Source organism: Triplophysa dalaica, chromosome 20 (assembly GCF_015846415.1).
Source record: "Triplophysa dalaica isolate WHDGS20190420 chromosome 20, ASM1584641v1, whole genome shotgun sequence".
NCBI lineage: Eukaryota > Metazoa > Chordata > Actinopteri > Cypriniformes > Nemacheilidae > Triplophysa > Triplophysa dalaica.
This window is the reverse complement of record NC_079561.1, coordinates 5,753,002-5,775,149: the sequence shown is the minus strand read 5'-3', so window position 1 is coordinate 5,775,149 and position 22,148 is coordinate 5,753,002. Positions and strand designations below refer to the sequence as shown.

General features: G+C 41.4%; 1 protein-coding gene across 10 annotated transcripts in view; it reads left to right on the top strand.

Annotated features, from left to right (window-relative positions):
• agrn (agrin) overlaps positions 1-22,148 on the top strand; it is a 201,025-nt gene that overhangs the window by 154,648 nt on the left and 24,229 nt on the right. For 9 of the 10 annotated variants that reach the window (XM_056733749.1, XM_056733750.1, XM_056733748.1 and 6 more), the window contains 12 exons: positions 1,042-1,184; positions 1,316-1,421; positions 3,514-3,630; positions 3,823-3,987; positions 4,550-4,693; positions 6,216-6,340; positions 6,432-6,537; positions 12,309-12,680; positions 14,522-14,647; positions 18,603-18,730; positions 20,959-21,073; positions 21,849-21,968. In XM_056733749.1, coding sequence (XP_056589727.1) covers positions 1,042-1,184; positions 1,316-1,421; positions 3,514-3,630; positions 3,823-3,987; positions 4,550-4,693; positions 6,216-6,340; positions 6,432-6,537; positions 12,309-12,680; positions 14,522-14,647; positions 18,603-18,730; positions 20,959-21,073; positions 21,849-21,968 — 1,767 coding nt within the window. The remainder of the gene's footprint in view (positions 1-1,041; positions 1,185-1,315; positions 1,422-3,513; positions 3,631-3,822; positions 3,988-4,549; positions 4,694-6,215; positions 6,341-6,431; positions 6,538-12,308; positions 12,681-14,521; positions 14,648-18,602; positions 18,731-20,958; positions 21,074-21,848; positions 21,969-22,148) is intronic. The other variant, XM_056733757.1, reaches the window with a different exon arrangement.

Here is a 22,148-nt window from a genome sequence, read left to right as displayed (position 1 = left end):
CGTCCTTCTCTGCTTTTGAATTCTGCAGCCTGTTGATATGTGTACTGTTTATGCCTCAGTTGTACTAAAGTGCTTTCTTGTCTAGAGCTCTTTGACAGCTTTCATTAACAATAAGGGACTCTAATGCTCTGTTACAAAGAGTGGGTACTTTATATCTCCAGTGAGTCTGCTTTGTTGACTAATGAACTTTAATTCTAATTAAATAGGCAAGATAAGAGTGTGTTTAATGAGCCGACTCATTTGCTCAAAAACCCTCACCATTCCCTCACTATAATCCCTAAAGTTTGGATCCTGGAGAGAATCAAGATTTGTCTTTTTCGGCTTTCATACAGCAGCAAATCGAGAAACTATCCCAGAACTTAAAGTGAAGCTAATTAGACCCAATATAATGATGTGTAATTACTAACATCAAGAATCCTGGCCGTGAAACAGCTCCCTGCATTGATTTCTAGTGTTAGATAAAAGATTGTCAGTTATTTCACTTTTAATCGAAGCGTAAGGGACAGTAAGCTGGTGGCACGGTGGTGTCTCCTTTAATTTATTTTGTTATTCGCTGGGTATTTCCATAGCTGGTCATTATCTTACGCTTGCAGCAGTGCCTTTGGTTCAATCTTCGCACTTAAAATGAAGGAAATCTCAATATTCGCCGCCCCATATACGCTGAATGTCTAAACACTTTGCCAAACGCTGTCCATTAATTCTTGGCAGCCAAGTTTTAAAAGACGCTTGAGTACCTGCCAATATTTTATATTAATATTAGAAGACAATGTGCTGCATACTGATATGCAAATATGGGTTTGAGTGTGGTCCCAAGTGGGCTTGTGTCTTATTTGTCTTCGCTTTTTGAAACTTCCAAACTTATTCACTGTTATGTGCAGAGAGTAGTTGTGTGTTTCTCTGAATCAATATCAGTGTGATTATCTGTACGTTCAAAGTCTTTTAATTGTACTGTATAGGTCATGTATTTGTATATGTTTTTGTAGGGACCAACATATAACAGAAGCAGGTAAAAATATGAAATTTGTGTTTTTCTTTGAACAGATTGTGGGTCAGGAGGCTCAGGTTCAGGGTCCGAGACCTGCGAGCAGGATCGGTGTCGAAGGTACGGCGGGTCATGGGATGACGACACGGAGGATGATCGCTGCATTTGTGACTTCATCTGTCAGTCTGTTCCACGTATTCCGGTATGGAAAATCTATGTGATTTATAAATCCATCACCCGTACGTTGCCCAGGTCTTGAATTGTTAACATTTGTGCTAAACGTTGTTTAATCCATAAATCACACTGTGTTAACCTCAGCGTAAATGTTTGCAGGTGTGTGGCTCAGATGGGAATACGTATGATAGCGAATGTGAGCTCAAGAAGGCCAGGTGCGAGAAGCAAATGGACGTTCTGCTCCAAAGCCAAGGCCCCTGTCCAGGTGAGACATGTTCACGTTTTCCTCAGCTATCAGGAACTGGGTCTTTGTAAAACCATTGCAGCAGGATGCAGGTTTCCTTTGAGGGTTTGTGTAGACCAGACCGAAAGGCTACCGCTAAGAGAGGAAGAGCGTGGCTTTGTGATCAGAGCAGTGTGAGATTCCCTCAGGCTTCTAGCAGAGCTCGACTCCACTGTCGTACACACACACGTACGCTCCATTCTGGTCCTTTATCTAACTTGAGTTTTCTGCTTCAGAGCCTTTCTGGCCCTCTAGCCAGGCTCAGTCATCCTACTTTACTGGCCTTGGAAAATAAATCTTTTTGGAGAACTTTCAACGGAGCTTATGGCATCCGCTTCCCATTGGCTGAGCTTAGATCAATGGAAATCTCATTGGGCCTTCCATTTGATATGCACAGAGTCTCGCCTCACCCATTCTCCGACCTCGTGCCTTTGAGAGCTGAACGGCCTCCAGAGCACCTTGCTGGTTTTTGCTAATTGGAAATTAGGTCTCGGTGACCTCTAGACAACCTTCTACCGAGTCTCCTTGTAGTGAAGATCAGAATGCTGAAAAGCGTCTGACTGAGCTGGATGGGGCGCTCAGAGATTTTTCAGCATTTGTACTTATTTAATTTTGTGAGATGCAGTCTAGGCTTTTTTCCCACAATATTGGTAATATTGATGAATAACGATGAATTCCAAAGAGCATCTTTCTTACTTGACAGTCATTTGGAAGTTACTGTGTATTGTCTTGTAAAAAGTGCATGTTTATATTAATATTTCATTGTAGTACGGAAGATATTTCATCAACGTTTTTTTGGAGGGCTCTTAAAAGAATGACTTCATTTCCTACCATCTTTGATGTCACAGCCGGCTATTCACTTTATTTGCCATGTGCTATAAATTTCAGTAGTGACATGACAAAGATAGCAGATACCAAATGATTCCCAATGGCATACCTCCGGGGGATCCCTCGCCATTCAGACAAAGGGTACTTCAACTACACAGCCTTCTCCAAATATGATAGACCTCCTTGAAACTATCACTTACAATGAACGATACTTCGATAAACCTCATTTGAGCTGATTGGCTGAGCCTCACCCGCGCCATTAGTAGCACCTTGTTGTGTCGGGAAGGATTGCGACGCGGAACAAATGGGTGTGGAGGAAAGAAGGTGAAGATCCGCTACCAGAGAGGACAGGATCAAATTAGAAGCACCTTTGTCATAATGGGCTCAGTGCAAAGAGAAGTTTAATGAGGTGTGGACAAAACCCATCTCTGAAGTCACAAAGCGCTATCGGAGGCACAGCGACACATCACCATTATAGTCGGCGACGTGCGCGTTAACAACTGAGGCCCCTTGATTTATAACAGCCTAAACCTCTGCTTCAATCTCAAAACTTGCAAACAGCGCTCCTAAACCTACCGACTTAAACCCATTCAGTTAAATGGACTAGAAAGAGCTGAAAAAGTGTGAAAAATCTGTGAAAAACTGAGATAAAGACTGACACACTTAAGATAAATAGGTACAGGCCATATGCCTTCCGGTTTAAATTTACAGTTAAATACCGCAACAAACTTCCCGTATGCGAGCCGGGACATCGGATAGCACAGGTGTAATTAGGTTACATAGCAAGCGGACCGGCATCACTGTGTCCCAATTTACGTCCCTGTTCTTTTGCGTCTGTAAATGCGTAGTCCATAAATCTCAGTTTGACATGACGCCGCACGTGTAAACTCGGCTATCAGAGACAAGAACAAATGGAGAGAACAGACCCGGGAGGATAAGTCAAATGTCACCCATCAGACATTCTGCGAAGGACCCGTTGTTTGTTTCCGCGGCTGGTAATAGCGTCATTTTTTCTTGATTTTGAATTGCTGTCTGGAATTGTAAATAGAATTGTTATCAGGCAACCAGATGCAGGCTCTCCCACCTCCGCTCCTTAAGCAATTCTTATTGTGTTGTACTAAATTGCATTTCAGCTTGGATTGTTTGGTTTAATTTGTCTTAAAATAATGCTCTAAATCTCACCATCTGTCTGTCTCTCTCTCTAACCCGGCCCGGTTGTCTCCTCTCGCCTGTATCTTCTCTTCAGATATCACGGCACCTCTTCCAGAACTTGGTGCCCCTCAGCACTGCAGCAAAACGGTTTACGGATGTTGTGAAGACAACAAGACCGCCGCCCTGGGTGTTGGACTGGCAGGGTGCCCTAGTGCGTAGTTAACTATTATTTTTTATTGACTCTTTGATGAGTTTTGTTACTTTTCAGCTGTGTTTTGTTAAGATTTAAGTAGTTTTTCTTAAATTCATACAATTTTGCCAGCTTAACGGATGAAGATTTGTGACTATTTCTGTGAGTGCATGTATTATATACAGTATAAATTGTCAAAATTGCATTCTTCAGGTGTGTGTCAGTGTAATCATTATGGCTCATACGGAGGCACGTGTGACCCTTCCTCTGGCCAGTGCTCCTGTAAACCCGGCGTCGGCGGACTCAAGTGTGACCGCTGCGAACCGGGATTCTGGAACTTCCGAGGCATCGTGACGGAGAACATGATCGGCTGCACACGTACGTTTGAAGGAGTTTTCTGTTAAAGATCGTAAATGTAACTATGTACCGAAATCCAAAGTGACAAATCCTCATTCAACATCCACTAACCTTACAGCCTCTAAAGTGATTTCTGTCAAAACAAGCGTATCGAATTAAGCCTCTGAGCCACCGAGACAAATGGGAACTCTGTGAGTGTGCAACGTGGCCCACAGACCAACAACACTCTGCTGTGTTTGTGCGGTGGTACAAAGCCAAGGATAGGAAAAACAAGCATTGATTGAAATGCTTTCTGCCCAGTGCCCGGGTCCTCTGAGCATTAGCACATTCTGTAGCCTCATTCTTTCTCACCCCAGGGCTTCTTGACCCGGCACTGAACTCCACCAGACTGCGGTCACTGACACAGAGTTTCTGTAGCCGTGGGCCCAAGGAGTGGAACTGCTTTAGATTGCCTGTATGAATTTAGTGGATGTGTGGATGTTTTTGTTGGGGTGAAATTGAAGAGAAAGAGACAAGGAATCTAATCAAAACTGTTCAACCAGATAAGGCTGACAGCCTGCTGTCTCTCTTGTCTCTCCATCAGCGTGTAACTGTGATGGAGTGGGTTCGGTTCGTGACGACTGTGAGCAGATGTCAGGGTTGTGCTCCTGTAAGCCTGGAGTTAAGGGCATGAAGTGCAACGTGTGCCCCGATGGGAGCAAGATAGGAGCAAGTGGATGCGACAAAGGTAACTTTGGGATTTTAATTACATTTACACATTTGGCAGAAGCTTTATCCAAAGCGACTTACATAGCATTTTACTATACATTTGATTTTTATGTGCAATCCATGGGATAGAACCCATAACCTTGGCGTTGCTAGCGCCATGCTCTAACCTCTGAGCTACAGAAAAGCTGAATTCAGTCAGTCACTCCAGGAGTGCGTGTTTGATGTTGCCAGGTTGTGGTTTTATAAATTATAATTAGTTCTGTTTTAAAATGTTGGGTACAGGTTGAAATAATGGCATTATTATCATATCCTCTTAATTAAAAATGTCCTCACAAAAATGACCTTACCCTAACCGCTGTCTTTGAATTTCCATACAATTTCACTCATCGACTAGTTGGTTATTTAAAGAAGTATTGTGCCCCATCACTTGCATAATCTAGTGCAGTAGTTCTCAAACTGGGGGCCGTACCTCCCTGGGGGACCCCAAGATGGATCCAGGGGCATTTTATGAATTATGTAAATGTATCATAAATTGTGTACAATCAAACATCATTAAATAAACTCACCAACCAAAATATATATGTTACACTATTGTACAACTGAAAATGTTTTTGTTTTAATTAAAATTCTAAGTTTAAGACTATAAGTCTTTTTTTGGGGGACCGCAAAGGGGGCCTTACAACGAAAGAGTTTGAGAAACACTAATCTAATAGCTAAAAATATTTTTGTATTTAATTCCTTAGCTGCGAAAACCATCTGTCTGGGTAGCTGGTGATATTTTAAAAAGGGACAAACCCAACCATTAGGTTATAACCTATGATAGATTATTTCAGCCCAAAATGCTGGGTTGATTTAACCCGCTGTTGGGTCAATATAAACATTTTCTTGGTCAAAGATTAAACTTTGAAATGAATTGGTCTAATTCGATTACAGAGAGACAAACCCGATACTCAGTTGGGTTAATTTAACCCAACTGCTGGATTGGGTTTGTCTCTTTTTGACCCAACTGAGCGTCGTGTTGACCTGGAGAACAACCAGGTTGATCAGATAACAGGCTGACATATTCTGACATCTAATAATTTTGAACATTATTAACCAGTGACTGGAAAACTATAGGTGTAATTTCACCCTGTGTGCGACTGCTATAATCGAAATAGATCAATGAATTTCAAAGTTTAATCTTCAAATGCACAACAGGACTGACAGTGAAACAGTTCCCCACTGTGTTTAGCTTGGTGTGTAATAGAAAGTGAAGGACTTGATGAACTCTACAATCCCAGAATAGCAGCGCTCATGCAGCGATGCTGCCAGATAAAAGCTGTCACATGCAAGGGGTCCTGCAGTCCTGTATTCTGATGTTAGATGATGTAGATCTGTGATGGGGAAGCTGGTCCACACATCTGCTACTTATGAAAGTCCTTCTGTCAAATGGATTTTTGTGGATGACATTATAAAGTTTATATTAAATATGGAGTAACAAAGCGACCAAAAAATCTGTTTTGTTTTAGTGAGGTAACTAAAAAGATCAAAATATTCCACAGGACCTGAGGCACCCAAGTCTTGTGATACGCTGGTGTGCCACTTTGGGGCATCATGTGTTGAGGTGAATGGACAGGCTCACTGTGAATGCCCATCACCAGACTGTGATGAGAAAAAAAAGACCAAGGTGAGCTGGCATCGATCACTGTTCTTTCGCAGTCTGCTACTATACTAACAATAACCTTCCTCTTTTAATAATATGTACTATCTTTGCACAGGTATGTGGTTCTGATGGGATCACCTATGCTGACCAGTGCCAGCTGAGAACGATTGCGTGCCGACAAGACATGGAGATAACTGTGGAGCATTTAGGCCAGTGCAGAGGTGAGATTAGTCTCCATCTTCTTTGTATCTAGTTATATTTGCATTTATTCATTTTTATAAAGTAGAGATTTACTTTGAATTAAAATGACCGGGGGCACACGTTTCAAACCATCATAAGCTTTAGTGTCTACTAATGATGAGCTTTAGTGCCAAAACTATTTTTTTATTTAATTTTTTATTTAATATTTTCTTATTTTGTACTGAATGTCCTTAACATAAAACATAAATTTGCTAAAGAAGCATAACTAAATAAGATAAATTATTTTTTCTTATTACCTCATTGGCAAATTGTATATATTTTAAGTTTATAAGTTTAGTGAGGCATTTGCCTACAGCAAGACAGAAAAAAATACAACATATGTCTTACATAGTTTTGATTCTCAAGTAATTGTTCCAAATATGTTTCAATAATTTACTGACAAAGAAAATGACTTTTGCAGAATTCTGTACAGGGTTTGCTAGGGTAAACAGCACTGCTCATAAAAATAGGGGTAACACGATGTCCAGGTTTGTTGTTTTGGGGAGGAACGACTGGAGGGCTGATATGGATGGCATGTGTTCGAGAGGAAAGAAAGCTGCAGATGCTCCCCTGTAGATATAGAGCCGTGCTGCCCGGCTCCAGACTGGAGACTTTGAATCCCCTGGAACGCTGCGACATTTGAGCCGTTTGATTTGCATCACCCCTGTGTGGATTAGGGAGAGCTGACTTCACAGTTTGGGGTGGAAGCGCTTGAAATCCCGCTGTCCAGGTGCTGTTGGGAAACAGAGCATCATGTGTAGAGAATAGGGCGTCTTTCTCTTTATTCCCAAGTTATCCGTCTCTGTTCATCTGTGCTGGTGTGGGAGTAGGGGACCTGGTTGAGGGCCAAGGTTAGGACTTTCATGTCAGCTGTATGTAAGTAGCAGTATGCCAGCTCACGTCACAGGGCATTCTGCAGGGAGCTAGCTGCTCGGAGATGTGCATGGCATGCGGTGGACATCGCCAGCTGCCTATTCCTGGATCTGGGCCAGTGGCAGGTGCCAGACATTTTCAACATCAGCTTGCGATGCCACTTGTTCAGTCCTGTTAAAGCCGCATAAGTGATTTGGTTTCATCTCCGCAAATGGCGTGGTTTGTTTTAATGCAGCACAGAAGCTTCTGCTTATTATTATGTTTGTCATAGCTATATTTAAGCCTCCATGGAAAATGCGCCCACAGAGATTTGCAATGATTTGGCAGATTGCTTGCTGTTGCGTGTATGTTTGTTACACATTATGGATCATTTGATCATTCTTGTGATAAGTGTTTAGATCTCGGTTTCATTTATTCATTTGAGCATTAATAAATGTATTTGCAAACTGCCCCCTAAAGTTAGCAAATACCATCTAGGGCTACAGTGACTATTGTATAACACTCGAAACTTGTGTTTTGAGATCATGGACAGACCGTTATCTTCATCCCAAGAATCTTTTGACAAAGAACCTGTCTTTCTTTTTTCGCTTGGCATTACCTGTCGGCACGACCGGAATCCAGCTCCTGTTCTTGTTTTATTTAGGGTTTATCTTGGAGGAAGTAAAGAGCAGGCTTAGGTTGGATCTCCACCAGCCTGAGGCGAAACTGGCGACAGCAGCACCATTTATTAATTCCTTCCCCAACATGTGGGGTAAAGCAGGCACGGGCTGCAGACTGATCGGCAGCCCTGAGGTACAGTAGAAGGGTTCGAACGCAAGCTCATTTCACGTGTGACTGGGTGTAAATTAGCCGAAAGCCTTCCTGTCTCTTCGTATTTCTCTTTTGTTTTCCCTCTAAGCTCATCACCCTCTCTCATCATCAACTCTTTTCTGTGGCAAATGGAGCTGTGGAACACATAGCGCCACAGAAGGAGCGAGTTTCTCTGCGTGTTGCCGTAGCGGGTGGCAGATGAGGCAATCAGTGGCGCATCTTGGTACATGACGTGGGGCATTCGAGGTCTTGAATGGCTGAGAAACTTTTGGCACATGGAGAGTCCAAGCCTGGCAGGTCCTTGTGCGCACATATGGTGTCGTCACCTGCATATTTGCAGCAAATTGGCAGACTACACGTTAGCATATGGCACAATCGGCTCTGTGCTTAGATTTTCCTGTTTTTGTTCTGAAACAAATTTTTGGGTTCAGAGCAATTCAAGCTTTATCAAGAGCATCTGTCAAATGCTGTCAATTACCACAGAAAATCATTTGGAATAATCCTCGAGTTTGCAAAAATTCATACAAATCACTATTACAGTGAGGCAACAATAATGGATGGATGTGGAGAAAGGACCTGGATAAACGTTAAAATACACACTGCTTTGAATGTATAACGTAAACATAACGCTAATATAACGTAGTATTGACGTAACCTGTAGCATGATCAAATTGTTTCCGTCATTCGTCTAAAGTTAGATTCATGTTTTAACTCATCTAATTAGCATGTAAATCTAATAAATAGTGTCAACAACACTTGAATACACAGGGTGCCTGAATGAGATTTTGCGTAAGCCTCCTACTGGAATTATGGAAAATAGTCAGAAGTGTATCCACCGAGAACAAAAGAACTGTCCAAACAACTTGATGTTCTCTTTTTGTACTTTATAATATAAAAACAAACATGTATAAATATTTCAAAAATGCCATATACTTCTATTATAAGTGCATTATTGTAAATGCATTTAAGTTAAAGGTCCAGTATATGAAATTTACCAACGGCTCACTCCACCCCTCCCTTCTGAAGCACTACGAAGGCTGACACACAGATGTCATCACGTTTTCGCTTCCTTGCCGAAGGAGTATTTACGTAACACGCACTGTGGAGCAGTTTGTCCGTTTGGGGCTACTGTAGAAACAGGGGACCTGTAGTGTATGTAGCAAAAAATCGTTCATTCTAACGAAACATAATGCTTCATTATGTAGAAATATTTAAAGACATAGTTATGTGTATTATATTGCATTTCTGTCAATATATCCTCAATAAAATTACACATGGGACCTTTAACCAGGCATGCTTGATAGTAGTAATAATTACAGCTCTTCCATTTGAATCTATATTCATATCCCAACAACTTAGATTAAGATGAGCAACAGGCCATTTCGCTGTATTTCACAGACAGACGGACCATGTGATGCTGGAGTCTCATCAAATCACATCTACTTGTTTTTACAAGCCGAAGGACGCCCTGAAATCATTTTCTGCGATAATCATCAGCATCACAGATGCTGTTTATGTTGCTTAACTTGTTTTGAACTTTGAAACATTCTTTTAATCTCTTTTACCACTCTCCAGCTCCCGTTATTTTTGTACACGCCTTATTTAGTTGGTTCTCATCCATTTATTCCTGTCGTTTTCCCTGACAGAAAACTCACACGCACACTCTTGTGGAAGCCATCTTAATAACAGCCTTTCAAAAAGTGACTTTATGGCTATGGTTGCTGAAAATGACAATGATTTTTGCATCCCCTAATTGTGCAGCTTGCCTCTCTGAAAAGCAAATGGAGCGTTAAACGTGATTAAAGCGAGCTTCCACTCAGCTGCTCCCGCTGCCGGTTGCTCTCTTTCCGAGTGTGCCTTTGTGTCACAAAACTCAGAGCTCGACGAGCGACTGGAGCTCTGCGCCCCGGATCTCTCTTTCCCTTGAGCTAACGCTAGGCTGGGCTCCTGAATGACAGGTGCAGCCGGTTGAAAAAAGAAAACGTGTGCCGTGACACACACTGATAGCATCGCAGTACTCTTTCACAAAGCTTACCGTATCTACTCTCTCTCTCCTCCACTCTCGCCCAGGCTGTGACAGCCGGCCTGATAGATGTAGTATTTCTGTAAGGTATCACATTTCACACCCCGTCAGCTACTCGCTGTTTGAATGCAAGATGATTAGCATGTAATTAAGAGCCTACGCTAGCATGTTAGCGGGTTCCAAACCAAGCACTGTTAGAATCTACATAGGGGAATTGCTTAAGTTTAGCAGAGGGTGTGTATTATCACCAGTTGCCATAGTTGGTCCCCTTGTCCCCTTTGTAGCGAGGTTAAATTTGGCTATAAAGTCTTTAACATGTTAAAGGTTTATTCATGCTAAGAACGATAACAATAAAGTTAGTTTTAAAAAATGAATTTCAGCTTAAAAGAATAGTGGGATCTACATTACAACAAAGGAACGATGTTGTTGGCATCACTTTGAAAGTGCTGATTAATGATAATTGATAAAACATTGACATCCAATCAAAATAGTTATAGCCAAAACTTTATGGCCGGTTTCAAAGACAAAGCTTATCTTAAGCCAGGACTAGGCATTAGATAAATTAGTATTTTTAAGTCAACATTACTGGTGTTCATCGAGAGAAAAAACAATGGCACTGACATATCTTAAGATATTTCAAGGAATGTTATTTTCATTTAAGACCGCATTAATTTTAGTCTGTGACTGCCCTCGAGCCTTTTTCTGTGAAACCGGGCCTATATGTGTTATAGAGGTGTCACATTTTACCGTTATTGACAACAAGCGTGATAATAAAAACCTCAATAATCAATATTAGTTCATTTATAAAGTTTGGCCCTAGGACCCGCAATGGTTTCGAACTATCTTGCTCTCTTTTTTTAATTTATTTATCTTTCTTAGTCTGTTCTATTTTCCTCTTTGGTCAGTGTGCGCTGTTTTTAAATGTGCTTTATAAATAAATCAAAATTGAAACTTGAAACTAGATTTTGGGAGAGGTTCATTGTGCAGTAAAGGAAAACAAAATTAAAGATGAATTTGATTGATTAGCCTTTTCGGGGATTAGCCTGTGTGCTAATTGCATTTCTCTGGTTATTACGATAATATCCCTACAGTGAATTCATTTGACCACAATAACCTCGCAAGGTAAATCTGATATTGTGACAACCTTATATAGATGTTTGTTTTCAAAAACAAACCCATAGGCCTACTGAAAAATGTTCTCTAGAGCTGGGCTCTCTGGTAAGGCTGTTTCAGTGGAGAGGATTGCGAGTGTGTTGACAGAGCTGTGGTGGTTGGAGCTTCGATGGATGCCTGCATGAAGTGAAGGTTCCCTTTGAAGCCACAGCTAAACCCTGCTTTTCTGCCCTATTTATATCAATCATTCATCACTAGAGGCTCTGGCTGTCTGTGATTAAAGCATCCCTGCAGGAGAGCAACATCTGAATATTTATATATAATTCATATCTACAGGCACTCCCTTGCATGCACAAGCGCACACACCCTCGTTCTCTCGTAGATGAACCGTATTCCGCAATTGAAATCACATTCAGTGGTATATAAACTCTCCTGGTCAAGGCTCTTTTTAATGATTAGTCTAAGCTTTTCTGAAAGCCTGGCTTTCAAAATAACCCTGCAAAGAATCAAAAATGTAGTGCCGCAACCAAGCACAGTTCATTAGTTTAAGGCTAAATAAAGGCTAAATCTTTTTCTTTGGCTGTGAAAGGGGCTCTTTTCAGGTGTCGGGTGTAATGTATCTTAAATGATGTGATTGAACCATGAAGGTTTTTTTGGAGGCTATAGTGAGATTATTCCTAGCAATATTCATGTGTCTCATTTTGATATGAATCTGCGAGGCGTACAAAGCGTTGCTCAGGATATACACACCATGCTGGGTTCTCGCAGGGCCTTTTTTTGTAAATGCCAGAGAGGAATGGGGTGGGCAGATGAAGGTAGAAATGAAAGGTGACAAACAAGTGGGGGGTCGAAAGGAAAAAATGCGTTGAGGAGGCTTACAGAAATACATTTCCATTTTTGCTTACCCATCATTCCATTCCTGCTTTCTCCCAGAATCCATTGAGCTGACGGCCAAACCTACCCACTTCCCAAACACCCCCCGCACCCCCCCTCCCTCCGCTTACGTCAAGATCACCAGCCAGGACCATGGCCACACCACCACCTTCACCACCGCCCCAAGCTTTCTCGAAGAACAGGACAGCTCTGTGGTGGAGGCACTGCCACCTCCGAGGGTGTTACAGGATGAAAAGCCCTCCATTTCTCCTTACACCCACGAGCCCTCCACACCATACAAACCCACCCACACCCCGTCTTCATCCCTGGGCTCAAGGCGTTTTTCCTTTGAGGAATCGGGCAGTGGAGAGCCTAGTGGGGACGACGACATGGAGGGTAGCGGCGTGGAGGCGAGCGGAGATGAGCCACTTGGTAATGCAGACCATTCAATACATTCACCATATTCTTTCAGTCGTAAGGGGTTTAGGCATAATTGTGAGGAACTGATGACAAGAGAAGATGAAATTCTCCTTTATGTGGACTGACCTTGTATGTGAAATGACCTCAGCTTGAATTGTAATGGCGTATCAATTTAACATTCCCCATTATCTCAGAGCCCATTATTATCTGAGGGGTTTTGACACCTGACATCAACCACTAAGGGTGCAATTTTCATTTGGAATCACTCAAATAATTCACCAAAATGACTAGCTTCAGTTTTCAATGTGGCCTAACCTTATGAGTAAGACTCCTCTGAATGTCTTTTATCTTGGAGACAATACAAGAGCTCTTGCATTTTCTCCATGGAGCTACTTTGCACAGACTGAACTGAAATTAAGAACATTGAGTGAATATTCAAACACCCTGATTTTTTTTTAAAAAGAACCCAGCTTTCTTTCCTTTGTCGACCAAGTTTCTATTGAAACAAAGTTGAGATTGGGCTTTTTTTGTTTTAACTTGCTATATATTTGAAAGAAATCCTTTAAAATGCAGCTACTACTGTATTCTTAAATTAGAACAAGCTGAGATTCTGTTTCTAGATAAGAGTCCTCAATCATTTTCGTACCCATATATAAAAACATATATCTGGTACATTCTGTTGCGTGGAGACCTAGTATATCCATAGTTTGCGTTTTAAAGTTTTCCATAAACCAGTAGTCATTTTTTAACAATAGAAAGCATTAAAAAACAAATTGTTAACTTTAATACTGTTTAATTACTCAACTTTATATAAAAAATTATTAAACATTTTTCCATTTCCTGAAAAATGGCGGCAATACAGTTGGGCTTAAAGCTTAAACACATGAACTAAAAGCAACATTTCTTCAATTATTGTTAATGATTAATAAATATCGCCAATTTATGAAATTATTGTCTCAAAGCCAAAGAATAAATTTCCATGACTTTCACCACAAAGGTACACTAAGCAGACAGACTCAGCTAATGCTAACTCAACAAACACACAATTTAACTCCCTGAGCAAATAAAAAAAACCAGCAGGTCTTGAATATGTTGTTTATGTGATTTATTCTCTTGTCACTGTTGAAACAAAACGCTCTTCGATGCAGGACGCATGAAGCTTGTCTGAAATCGCAATAGCAGATGTCTCTTGGGACCTTCTGATGACTTCTGCTCCAGTGAACCAGTAGCCTGCTATTCTGAAGAAGCGTGGCAGTCAACGTGCACATAAATTTGTACGGAGCGCCACCAAAGCTACCCAGCGATGCTGTCCAGCTATCCGCCAAAAGTCATTTTCCACCGCTCACTATCTCGTTCACGCACTGCCTCTATCATACCCACAGTGCCCTTGAACATCTGACGGCTTTATGTCTTGTTTGGCAAGAGGAAGATAGTTGTAATCTTCAATATATACTCGCAGGCGTGCGGTTGCATCCGTAGCCGAGAGATTTTTAAGAGCCTATTGTTAGCGTCTGCGTAAACAAGTCTTAAAAAGTAGGGACGCATCAAGTAAGAGATAAAAGTCATTTCACAGCTACTCGCGGATTGTTTACTGCAAGTCAAATAGACAACCATACAGCTGTCTGCCTCTGTAATTATTTACACCATAATTTTTCTCTCGTATTCGACGCAACATGAGTTGTTAATTGTTTTTCGCGGTAACAGAATCACAGAGATATCAATTTTAACTAGTTTTGACCTAGAGGTGCATTGAAAATCCAAGAAATATTTACAGGCAGGTTGGCTACAGATTTTGGTGAAGCGGTGTGACATTTGAGACTATATAAAAATGATCTCCATCTCTCTCTCTCCAGGTACAACAGTAGCAACAACTACTCTTCCCACAGCCGAGGAAAGGTCTTCCTGTGACAACACTGCTTTTGGCTGCTGTCCTGATGGGAAAACAGCCGCCATTAACTCAGAGGGCACTAACTGCCCATGTAAGTTACCTGCAAACATTATCTCTCTGAGGTTGTATTTTAGACAGCAAAGAACAGCATGAGTTTGTTTCTTCACCGCACTGTAAGACCAGCTGTATAACTAAACCGCCAGCAGTGATATTCTCTTTATCCTGAAAGATTTAGAGGGTGGTGAGGAGGACAGAGACAGTAATGATTGGGGAAACTACAGTCTATGAGCTCTTATTATCTCAGAGCAGCCGTGTGGATGTTGATTTAGTGTGCCAGGTTCTTGTCTGTTCTGCCGAGGCAGGGGAGCAGGTTCTGCGTCGAATTGAATCGAATTCAGTATTAAACTGAACAGTTTCTGGATTTCAGTGGAGGTGGCCAACAGAATGCAGAATTCAAAGAAATTCATGTAGATCCTTTGCAAGAGGTAAACAACAGTAGTTGAAAATCACTTCCGGTTTCATTTTTTGTTTATTTCACATAGATATTTGAATCCTAAAGATAATTTGATTCAGTTCTAAATGTGCTATTGAAACGTTTGTGTTAAAAAATTAAAACAGGAAGTGCTTCTGTACAGGTGTTGTTTAGGTCTTAATGGTTTATAACTGTTGATAGCGTACTTTAAATTAATTATTTAGGATGTAAAAGATCACTGATGAAGACTACTTACAACGGTAATATTATATAATGATTTATACGTTATGTTTTCAGTGCAATTTCACTGAAATTGTCACTTTGACTTCATTTGACTTTAACTAGAAAAGCATAAAGTATCCTGCAATTTCATCTTTCAAACAGAGATGGCAGTTTTGTGGAAGTTTGCAGCTTTAATTTTACCCAGAGTAACTGTAAAATGAATGTGGCTAAGTTTGGTTTAGGTGCAGTTCAATACATTCTAGTTTTGGCAAATCACTTCAAATTCAACTCATGAAGCCAATCAGGAATTTTGCTCATAGCAGCTAAAGATAAATCATTTCTAGCAAACATGTTCTCACTGGCATAACACCAGATGTGTCCACACACATAAACTCTATTACCTCACACTGGCCCCATCTGTTTTATAAGAGCACAAATTACACACAATGGAGACCAATCAATACATGACAAGCATTGAGGGGCAGGCAGATGTTTTGTGTACGGGAACACTAGGTCAAGTGGTGGCGTCTTATATCCATCAGCCGGGTCTCGTAACTCCCTATCGTTTATTGGCGATGTGTCATGGCGGCCGGAGGCGAGGGCGCTTATGTCCAGTGCATTCAGTCTTCGCTGGCATCTTAAGCTCTCTCCACGCTAGTCATGCACTAACTGAAGGATAACTTACCTCATCCGTCTGAAAACCGCCAGAGGTGCAGTTTACCCCCTGCTGCCTGACTGCTGTGTTATAGAGGTTTGTTTCCTCTGATGTTATCAAGCGAATGATGCTTTCCTAATGGAAACCTGTTTAAGTCGGTCGTAAAAACAGGTTGTCATGAAGTGTTTGAAGCTTCCGACAAGGGGTAAGAGAGAGGGTTTAATGGATTAAAAAACATCTAGTCAGAGGGCATGCACAATTTTATAGCTTTAAGTTCGACTGGGTGAAAAGTTGAAATGTAAGTTAAGTATGAATTTACATAAGCAGCATAAATGAAAATGATGTACCGAAGGAAACCATCTGGATGCTTTGTAACCATAGATAAGCACGATTTTAATGACTACATGCTAGAAATGATGGACCATGGCAGCATCGTGGCGAAGAATTTAGGACTTTCATTCAAAAATCACATCTAAAGCCTGATTTCCCCTCGTGTCTTTGCTCTCCGTGGGAAATTCCTGTCCTCAGATGTTTCCGATTTCCACCATCTCTCTTCGCATTCAAATTCCCCCATTTGCTCCTTTTTGAAAATCCCATCAGATAGGACGTGATGTGCGTCTGGGCGAAAAGACCCTTATCATGCAGTTTTAACCAGCTTCTGTCACTCACCCGTTCTCGGGATTAGAAGACAATTACGGCTATCTTTCATGATAATCATACAAGTGCTTATCCCGGTCCCAGCCAAGCTGGAGCCCGGCCGGCATGATTGATTTGGGCAATTTGTTCGGTTGATTACACGGTGCACAGAACCCAGCATCATGCCCGCTCCCCGCCTTCCTACAGTTGCGCTTCTCTTTTCTTCATTATTTATTTCTCTCCGTCACGTTAAACCGGGCCTTTGATTCACCCTCACTTTTCCCGCTTATTACTGTCAATGAGAAAGATCAGCTATAAAGGGGAATGTTCTGGGTTGGGGTAAGTATCAAGCTCAAGTGTTAGGATGGATTGACAGAATCTGTGGCACAATGGTGATTAGAGCAAAACAGTATTGGCTCCTATGGCTCAATTGACCTATCGGTAAGCCCCGCCCCCCTTAGTTACTGTTGCTTGCTCGGACCAGCGATGTCTTTCAATGGCAGCTGTCAGTGTGAAAACCTTGTCCGAAGTTGTTTTTGGTACATTTTGGACACACTCTGTCGTAGAGGAGAATTAATATGGAGAGACACTAAAATATAGACCTTCGTTTATGACGTAGAATGTACATGTTGTGAGAACAGTTAGCTATTTAGGTTGGTGCGTTAGCATGGACTCACTTAACTAGTTTTAGCCAGAGAAACGACACTGAAGCACAAGATGACATTAACAATCTGCTTGAGCAAAAGAAAACTATAACTTAGTGAAAGTATGAGAACCAGAAAATAAATGTTTTTGTCTTCACTGGGATTGGAGTTGAATCGGGTTACTGTGCCCACAGTTTGCTCTTTTTTGTGTGGGTTTAGGAAATTGGATGAAATAAATTCCTTTCCTCATGTTCCCTTGACACCTGGAATTAGTATTACAAGTACCCCAGGCACATCATTTTTGTAGCATAAACCCCATAAAACCGCTGAGAGTTTAAGATCTCAAGGTGTTTTTCACAATGGCGTTGACACCTAAAGTAGAATTCAGGTCGTGAAACTAATATTCAACTGCCATTCGCTAATCCACGTTTCGAGGGGAGGGGCTTAACGATAGGTCAATTGGCAGAGCTTTGAGTTTGCATGCGTAAGGTCTTTGATTGTCTCCCAGAAAATAGACGGACTGCTAAAATTTGCAGCTTGAATGTCACTTTGGATCATCCAAATGTATAAATGTAAAATAGCTTCAGTTATATAAGTACACACTGTTATACATTATGCATGTTAGTATAAGATGAATGTGAGGATTGCAAACTAGCCTTGTCTGTGTAAAGTTACATTGGATCTTTTAACTCTGTTGTCATGGCGATGAGCTGGTACACCCAGTAACCACAGCGATGTGATGTAACAATCTGTAACACGCATGATTACATGAAGCAAATTCATACCCAGAGGTTTATCCGTCAAGAAAAGTAGTCTTACTTCAAAAAGAAAGATTTAGAAAACTATACAGCTTACAGAACAAACAGATTTTACTGAATAATTCATGCAAGTGCATTTAAAAAGAAACAAGCTTTAATTTTATACTTTTAAACCATCCTGGCTCAGTTTATTTCCCTCACAAGTGCATTACTGTAACTGATTTGTTTTAATGAACATCCCACAAATGCTGTAGATAGTGCTCGCGTTGGTCCTTAAATTCATTTAGAGTCCCTCCAACCAGTTCAGATCTAAAATGGTCTTGTAATATCAATGATGTATGTGTTTGTCCTGTTAAGTGTTTGTCTAACCGATCTTTCTTCACTTAGCCCTCCATGCCAACTTTTGGGAAGAGTCTCGGTCTGGTAAACTCCAGCCCATTCCTCCCTTTTCACCTGTCTATCCATACTCTCACATACTTCCCTATACTTCCACCTCCACTGCAGCCAAATCCACACCTAACCTCTTTTACCCCACCTCTAACTTACAGACTGCACCAACCACAAGCGTGTGAATCTGAGAGTGCGTGAGACCCTGTGTGTGTTTGGTTCAAAATTCTTTGATATAATCGTGTTTGCTTCCCTGCCTTGCCCCCACACAGCCACCATGCGTTTCAGTGGCTTCCTGCATCTGGACAAGGTAGAGGGTCAGGAGGTCTTCTACACACCCGAGATGGAGGACCCCAAGTCAGAGCTGTTTGGCGAGACGGCCAGGAGCATCGAGAGCGCTGTGAGTAATGTCGCAGTGGAATCGTGCAGTCATCGCATGGCTAATAGCAGTACATTTGTATTCATCTCTGCAGGTCTTAGGACTCGAGTTCTGTGCGCTTTTGGATTTATAGAGAGGTTCAGATTGAGTTCATGTTTTTATTTTAGGTTTAGTCTTGAGTTTCTGTTATAAGGAAAAAAATATAAACGAAAAGATATATGTGAGATTGACGCATGCAGCTGTTCAAAGTCTCGGAAAACTTGTGACATCCATGCTTGGTAAAGTCATGAATATAAATAAATTGATGAAGTCACGGAGAAGTCATGGTAATATCTGTAGTTGTTCTTGTTTCCTTGCTTGATTCTTTGTGAGTTCTAAAAATAAAACACTGAAAATATCTGATGATCTGTCATCCTCTGGACAAGCACCGCAGAAATGAAGACATCTCTTTGAGAGTTGTGATCAACCGAAACCTGTAATCCAGTCCTGTTGTCGAAATACTAAACATAGTTCCTTTACAGTTTTTTTATTCTTCATCTTACACTACAAAGTACCTGCCGGCTCATGCTGAAGGAGCTGACAATTTATTCCCGGCTTGTTAACCCATTTTGGGCGTGTCTGAAATGAGGGGCAGCACGATAATGAGTTCTACTTATCACACTAATGTTAGCCAGCGCTGTGACCGAGATTCCAGACGGGCATTAAGCGAGGATGTAATCGGCCTCTCTGTGTGAGCGCTCCACCTAACCAAAAGTTAATCCCTCATACCTCGCCGTCTCACAGTGAGGTCCAGATCTCAAACGAGGCCACGGGCAGCACAGAGCCAGTGGTTGAAATGGTTTCATTGGCCTTGAGCACGTTCTAATCACGATTCTCCCCTTCTCGCGATGCCCTCGGGCTCAACTGAGCCGAGAGATAGCCGCCCAATCGAGAATCTCCGCCCTGTCTGTTCCCTCACTTCATTTCAAGTCCTGTCTGCTGGACTGTCTATATGCAGCAACTGAGGATAGGGGGGCAGTTTCTGGGTCACTGTGTCTCTCCGGCTGCCGGCAGCCTGTTTTTTTGGGGGGCGGGGGCTCTCCTCTGAGGTTTATGGAGTATGCGTCTCCTCTCTTTTTCTTCCCAGCATGGTCCAAATGTAAAATAAGCTCATGGGGGTGTCAGCCCAGAGGTGAAAGCCAATAATGTGTGCATGATTTTTTCTCATGAGTGGAGAAGGGAGCCACAAGATGATGTAAAGGGGGCCCTTGAAAGGCTCCACAGTGCAGGCTATTTAAAATGGCTATTTTTAGTAATATTTAGCTTTAGCATACTTTATTAAATTCATACTATGCTTTATCAGAAACTGCAAAATACTCAAAAGAAAGCACTAAAGTTAAAATCGTTTTTGACAATTTACAGCAGCAAGACAGCTGCTTAGTTGCTGATAATGAAATTTGCTGTAAATGTAGAATTCAATAAATTGTGGATCAACTAAATCTCATTCCATTTTAATTGTCTTTTTGATGTTTCACAGAAACGGATGTGGCACTATTTGCACTAACCGTTTTACTGCACGCTGGTTTAATATTGTGTTGTCGTCGATTTCAGATGATTCTGCCCTTGAATGTCACATAGTTTATAAAGTAAACTGAATTCCGGAACCACTTTAGGTTGCATTTAATTGCAAACCACCATATTTATTTAGACGAAAGTTGACTTTAAACCGAAAGATTTCTATTGCTAGTTGCATTGGAATCACAATGGAAGGCACTGGAACTATGGATTTGTTTGTTATCTAATGAGAAACTATTTGTTTTGGTCTAGTCCTGACCAATGGGGTGACTATTGATGAATGAATAGTGCAGTTGTAAGCCTTTGAGCACTGTAAAACAATCTATAAATATTTATTTTTGGTGGCTTTTGCACCAAATTGGCAACAGAAGGCTCCTCCAAATACTGTATGGAAGCTGAACGGATTCTAAACCGGCTTCGCGGTGAGCTGACATTTATGCTGCCTTCCAAACATGTACGTATAATTACTTCTGCGCTGTAGTTAAATGTCAATTTGTGCACAGAGACCCAATGGGGTTCAGCTGCGTTTTTTTCTCCAGTGACACAGTTTCTCATCCTGTGGAGGAATTTGGTGTTAACAAGAACTAGATCAACACACCGAGCTTATTACCAGTTTCACATGTTGCATTGTGGGACTTTGGGCCTCTTTTTTCTACCATTGTTTCTCTTGTCTTACATTCACGTTCTCTCCCCAGCTGAACGAGCTGTTCCGTAAGTCTGACGTGCAGAAAGATTTCCAAAGTGTCCGGGTGAAGAATCTGGCCCCCAGCAACTCCATAATAGCCTTCGTAGAGGCCCACTTTGGTCCAGGTAAAGTAACTCCTAAAAAAATTCTTAATTATCCTTCCTCCTTAGTCACGCATGCTGTCTTTCTTTGCAATGTGCTCTTATTACTTATTCATTTCTTACTTCAAACTGCCTCTAATTTATTTCCAAATTTCTCGCACACAAAGTCCGACTACATCAAAATTCTCTCAGTCTTCGTGCCGTTAGAAACACGCCCGCGGCAAGAAACATAAAGCGCGTAAAACTCCCTTGTAGTACTGTACGTTTGAAAATTCGTCAGAATGAGGCGGTTTTGTTCAATATACATCTGTGGTGTTTTGTGCAGTCTGCAGGAGTCAGAGTGCACGGCCTCTTTAGTGAGGTAATTTATCGGCCAGGGTTTTTGAGAAAGCTGCTTTATTTCAGCCTCCATCTTTTCTTGTGCTTTTAAGACCCTCCAGGCATCTCAGCAGCTGATAAAAATCTCCTATGCTGTTCTCTTTCTATTGGTCCTCTTCAGTAACACAAGAGCACAATTCTAGCACAAGCGGCTGTCATAAACGCAGTCTGCGGTGCCCAGTAACAGGGCAATCTGTGGATGTGTTATTAGAGTGTTTCATCCCAGCGTCCCTGAAATGCATGGCGGTTCAAGAACCGCTTCTCCCTGGGGCCTATTAAAAACTGGCTTTTCTGTATATATTTGCAATATGTTATGTCAAGCGGGAGGAGGGTGGGGGGTGGTTAGGGCTCGCTTCATGAGCTGGTATGTGGTATTTTCACTTCAGTCGCCTCTTTTTAATATTGTGTTTTCTTGTTGCAGATACAAGATTCAGTGTGGAAGATATTGAGGGCTCTCTTCTTAAACAGCTCAAGGTGTCTAAAGACACTGGGATCGTCGTGAAGAAACCAGAGGAAGAGAACATTCGCATCACCAACTATGGTATACAAATCTGAATAGCTTTTTTTGTCTGTTGTTCTTGCTTTTGTTTGTTGAGTTTGTTTTTCATGATGTCTTGTTAATGATGTAATTTCACTCAAAAAATATTTATTTACATACAATGTAATTTTTTTTTTTTCAAGGGATGCGTTTTCAAAGATAAATGGTCCAACCCATTGAATA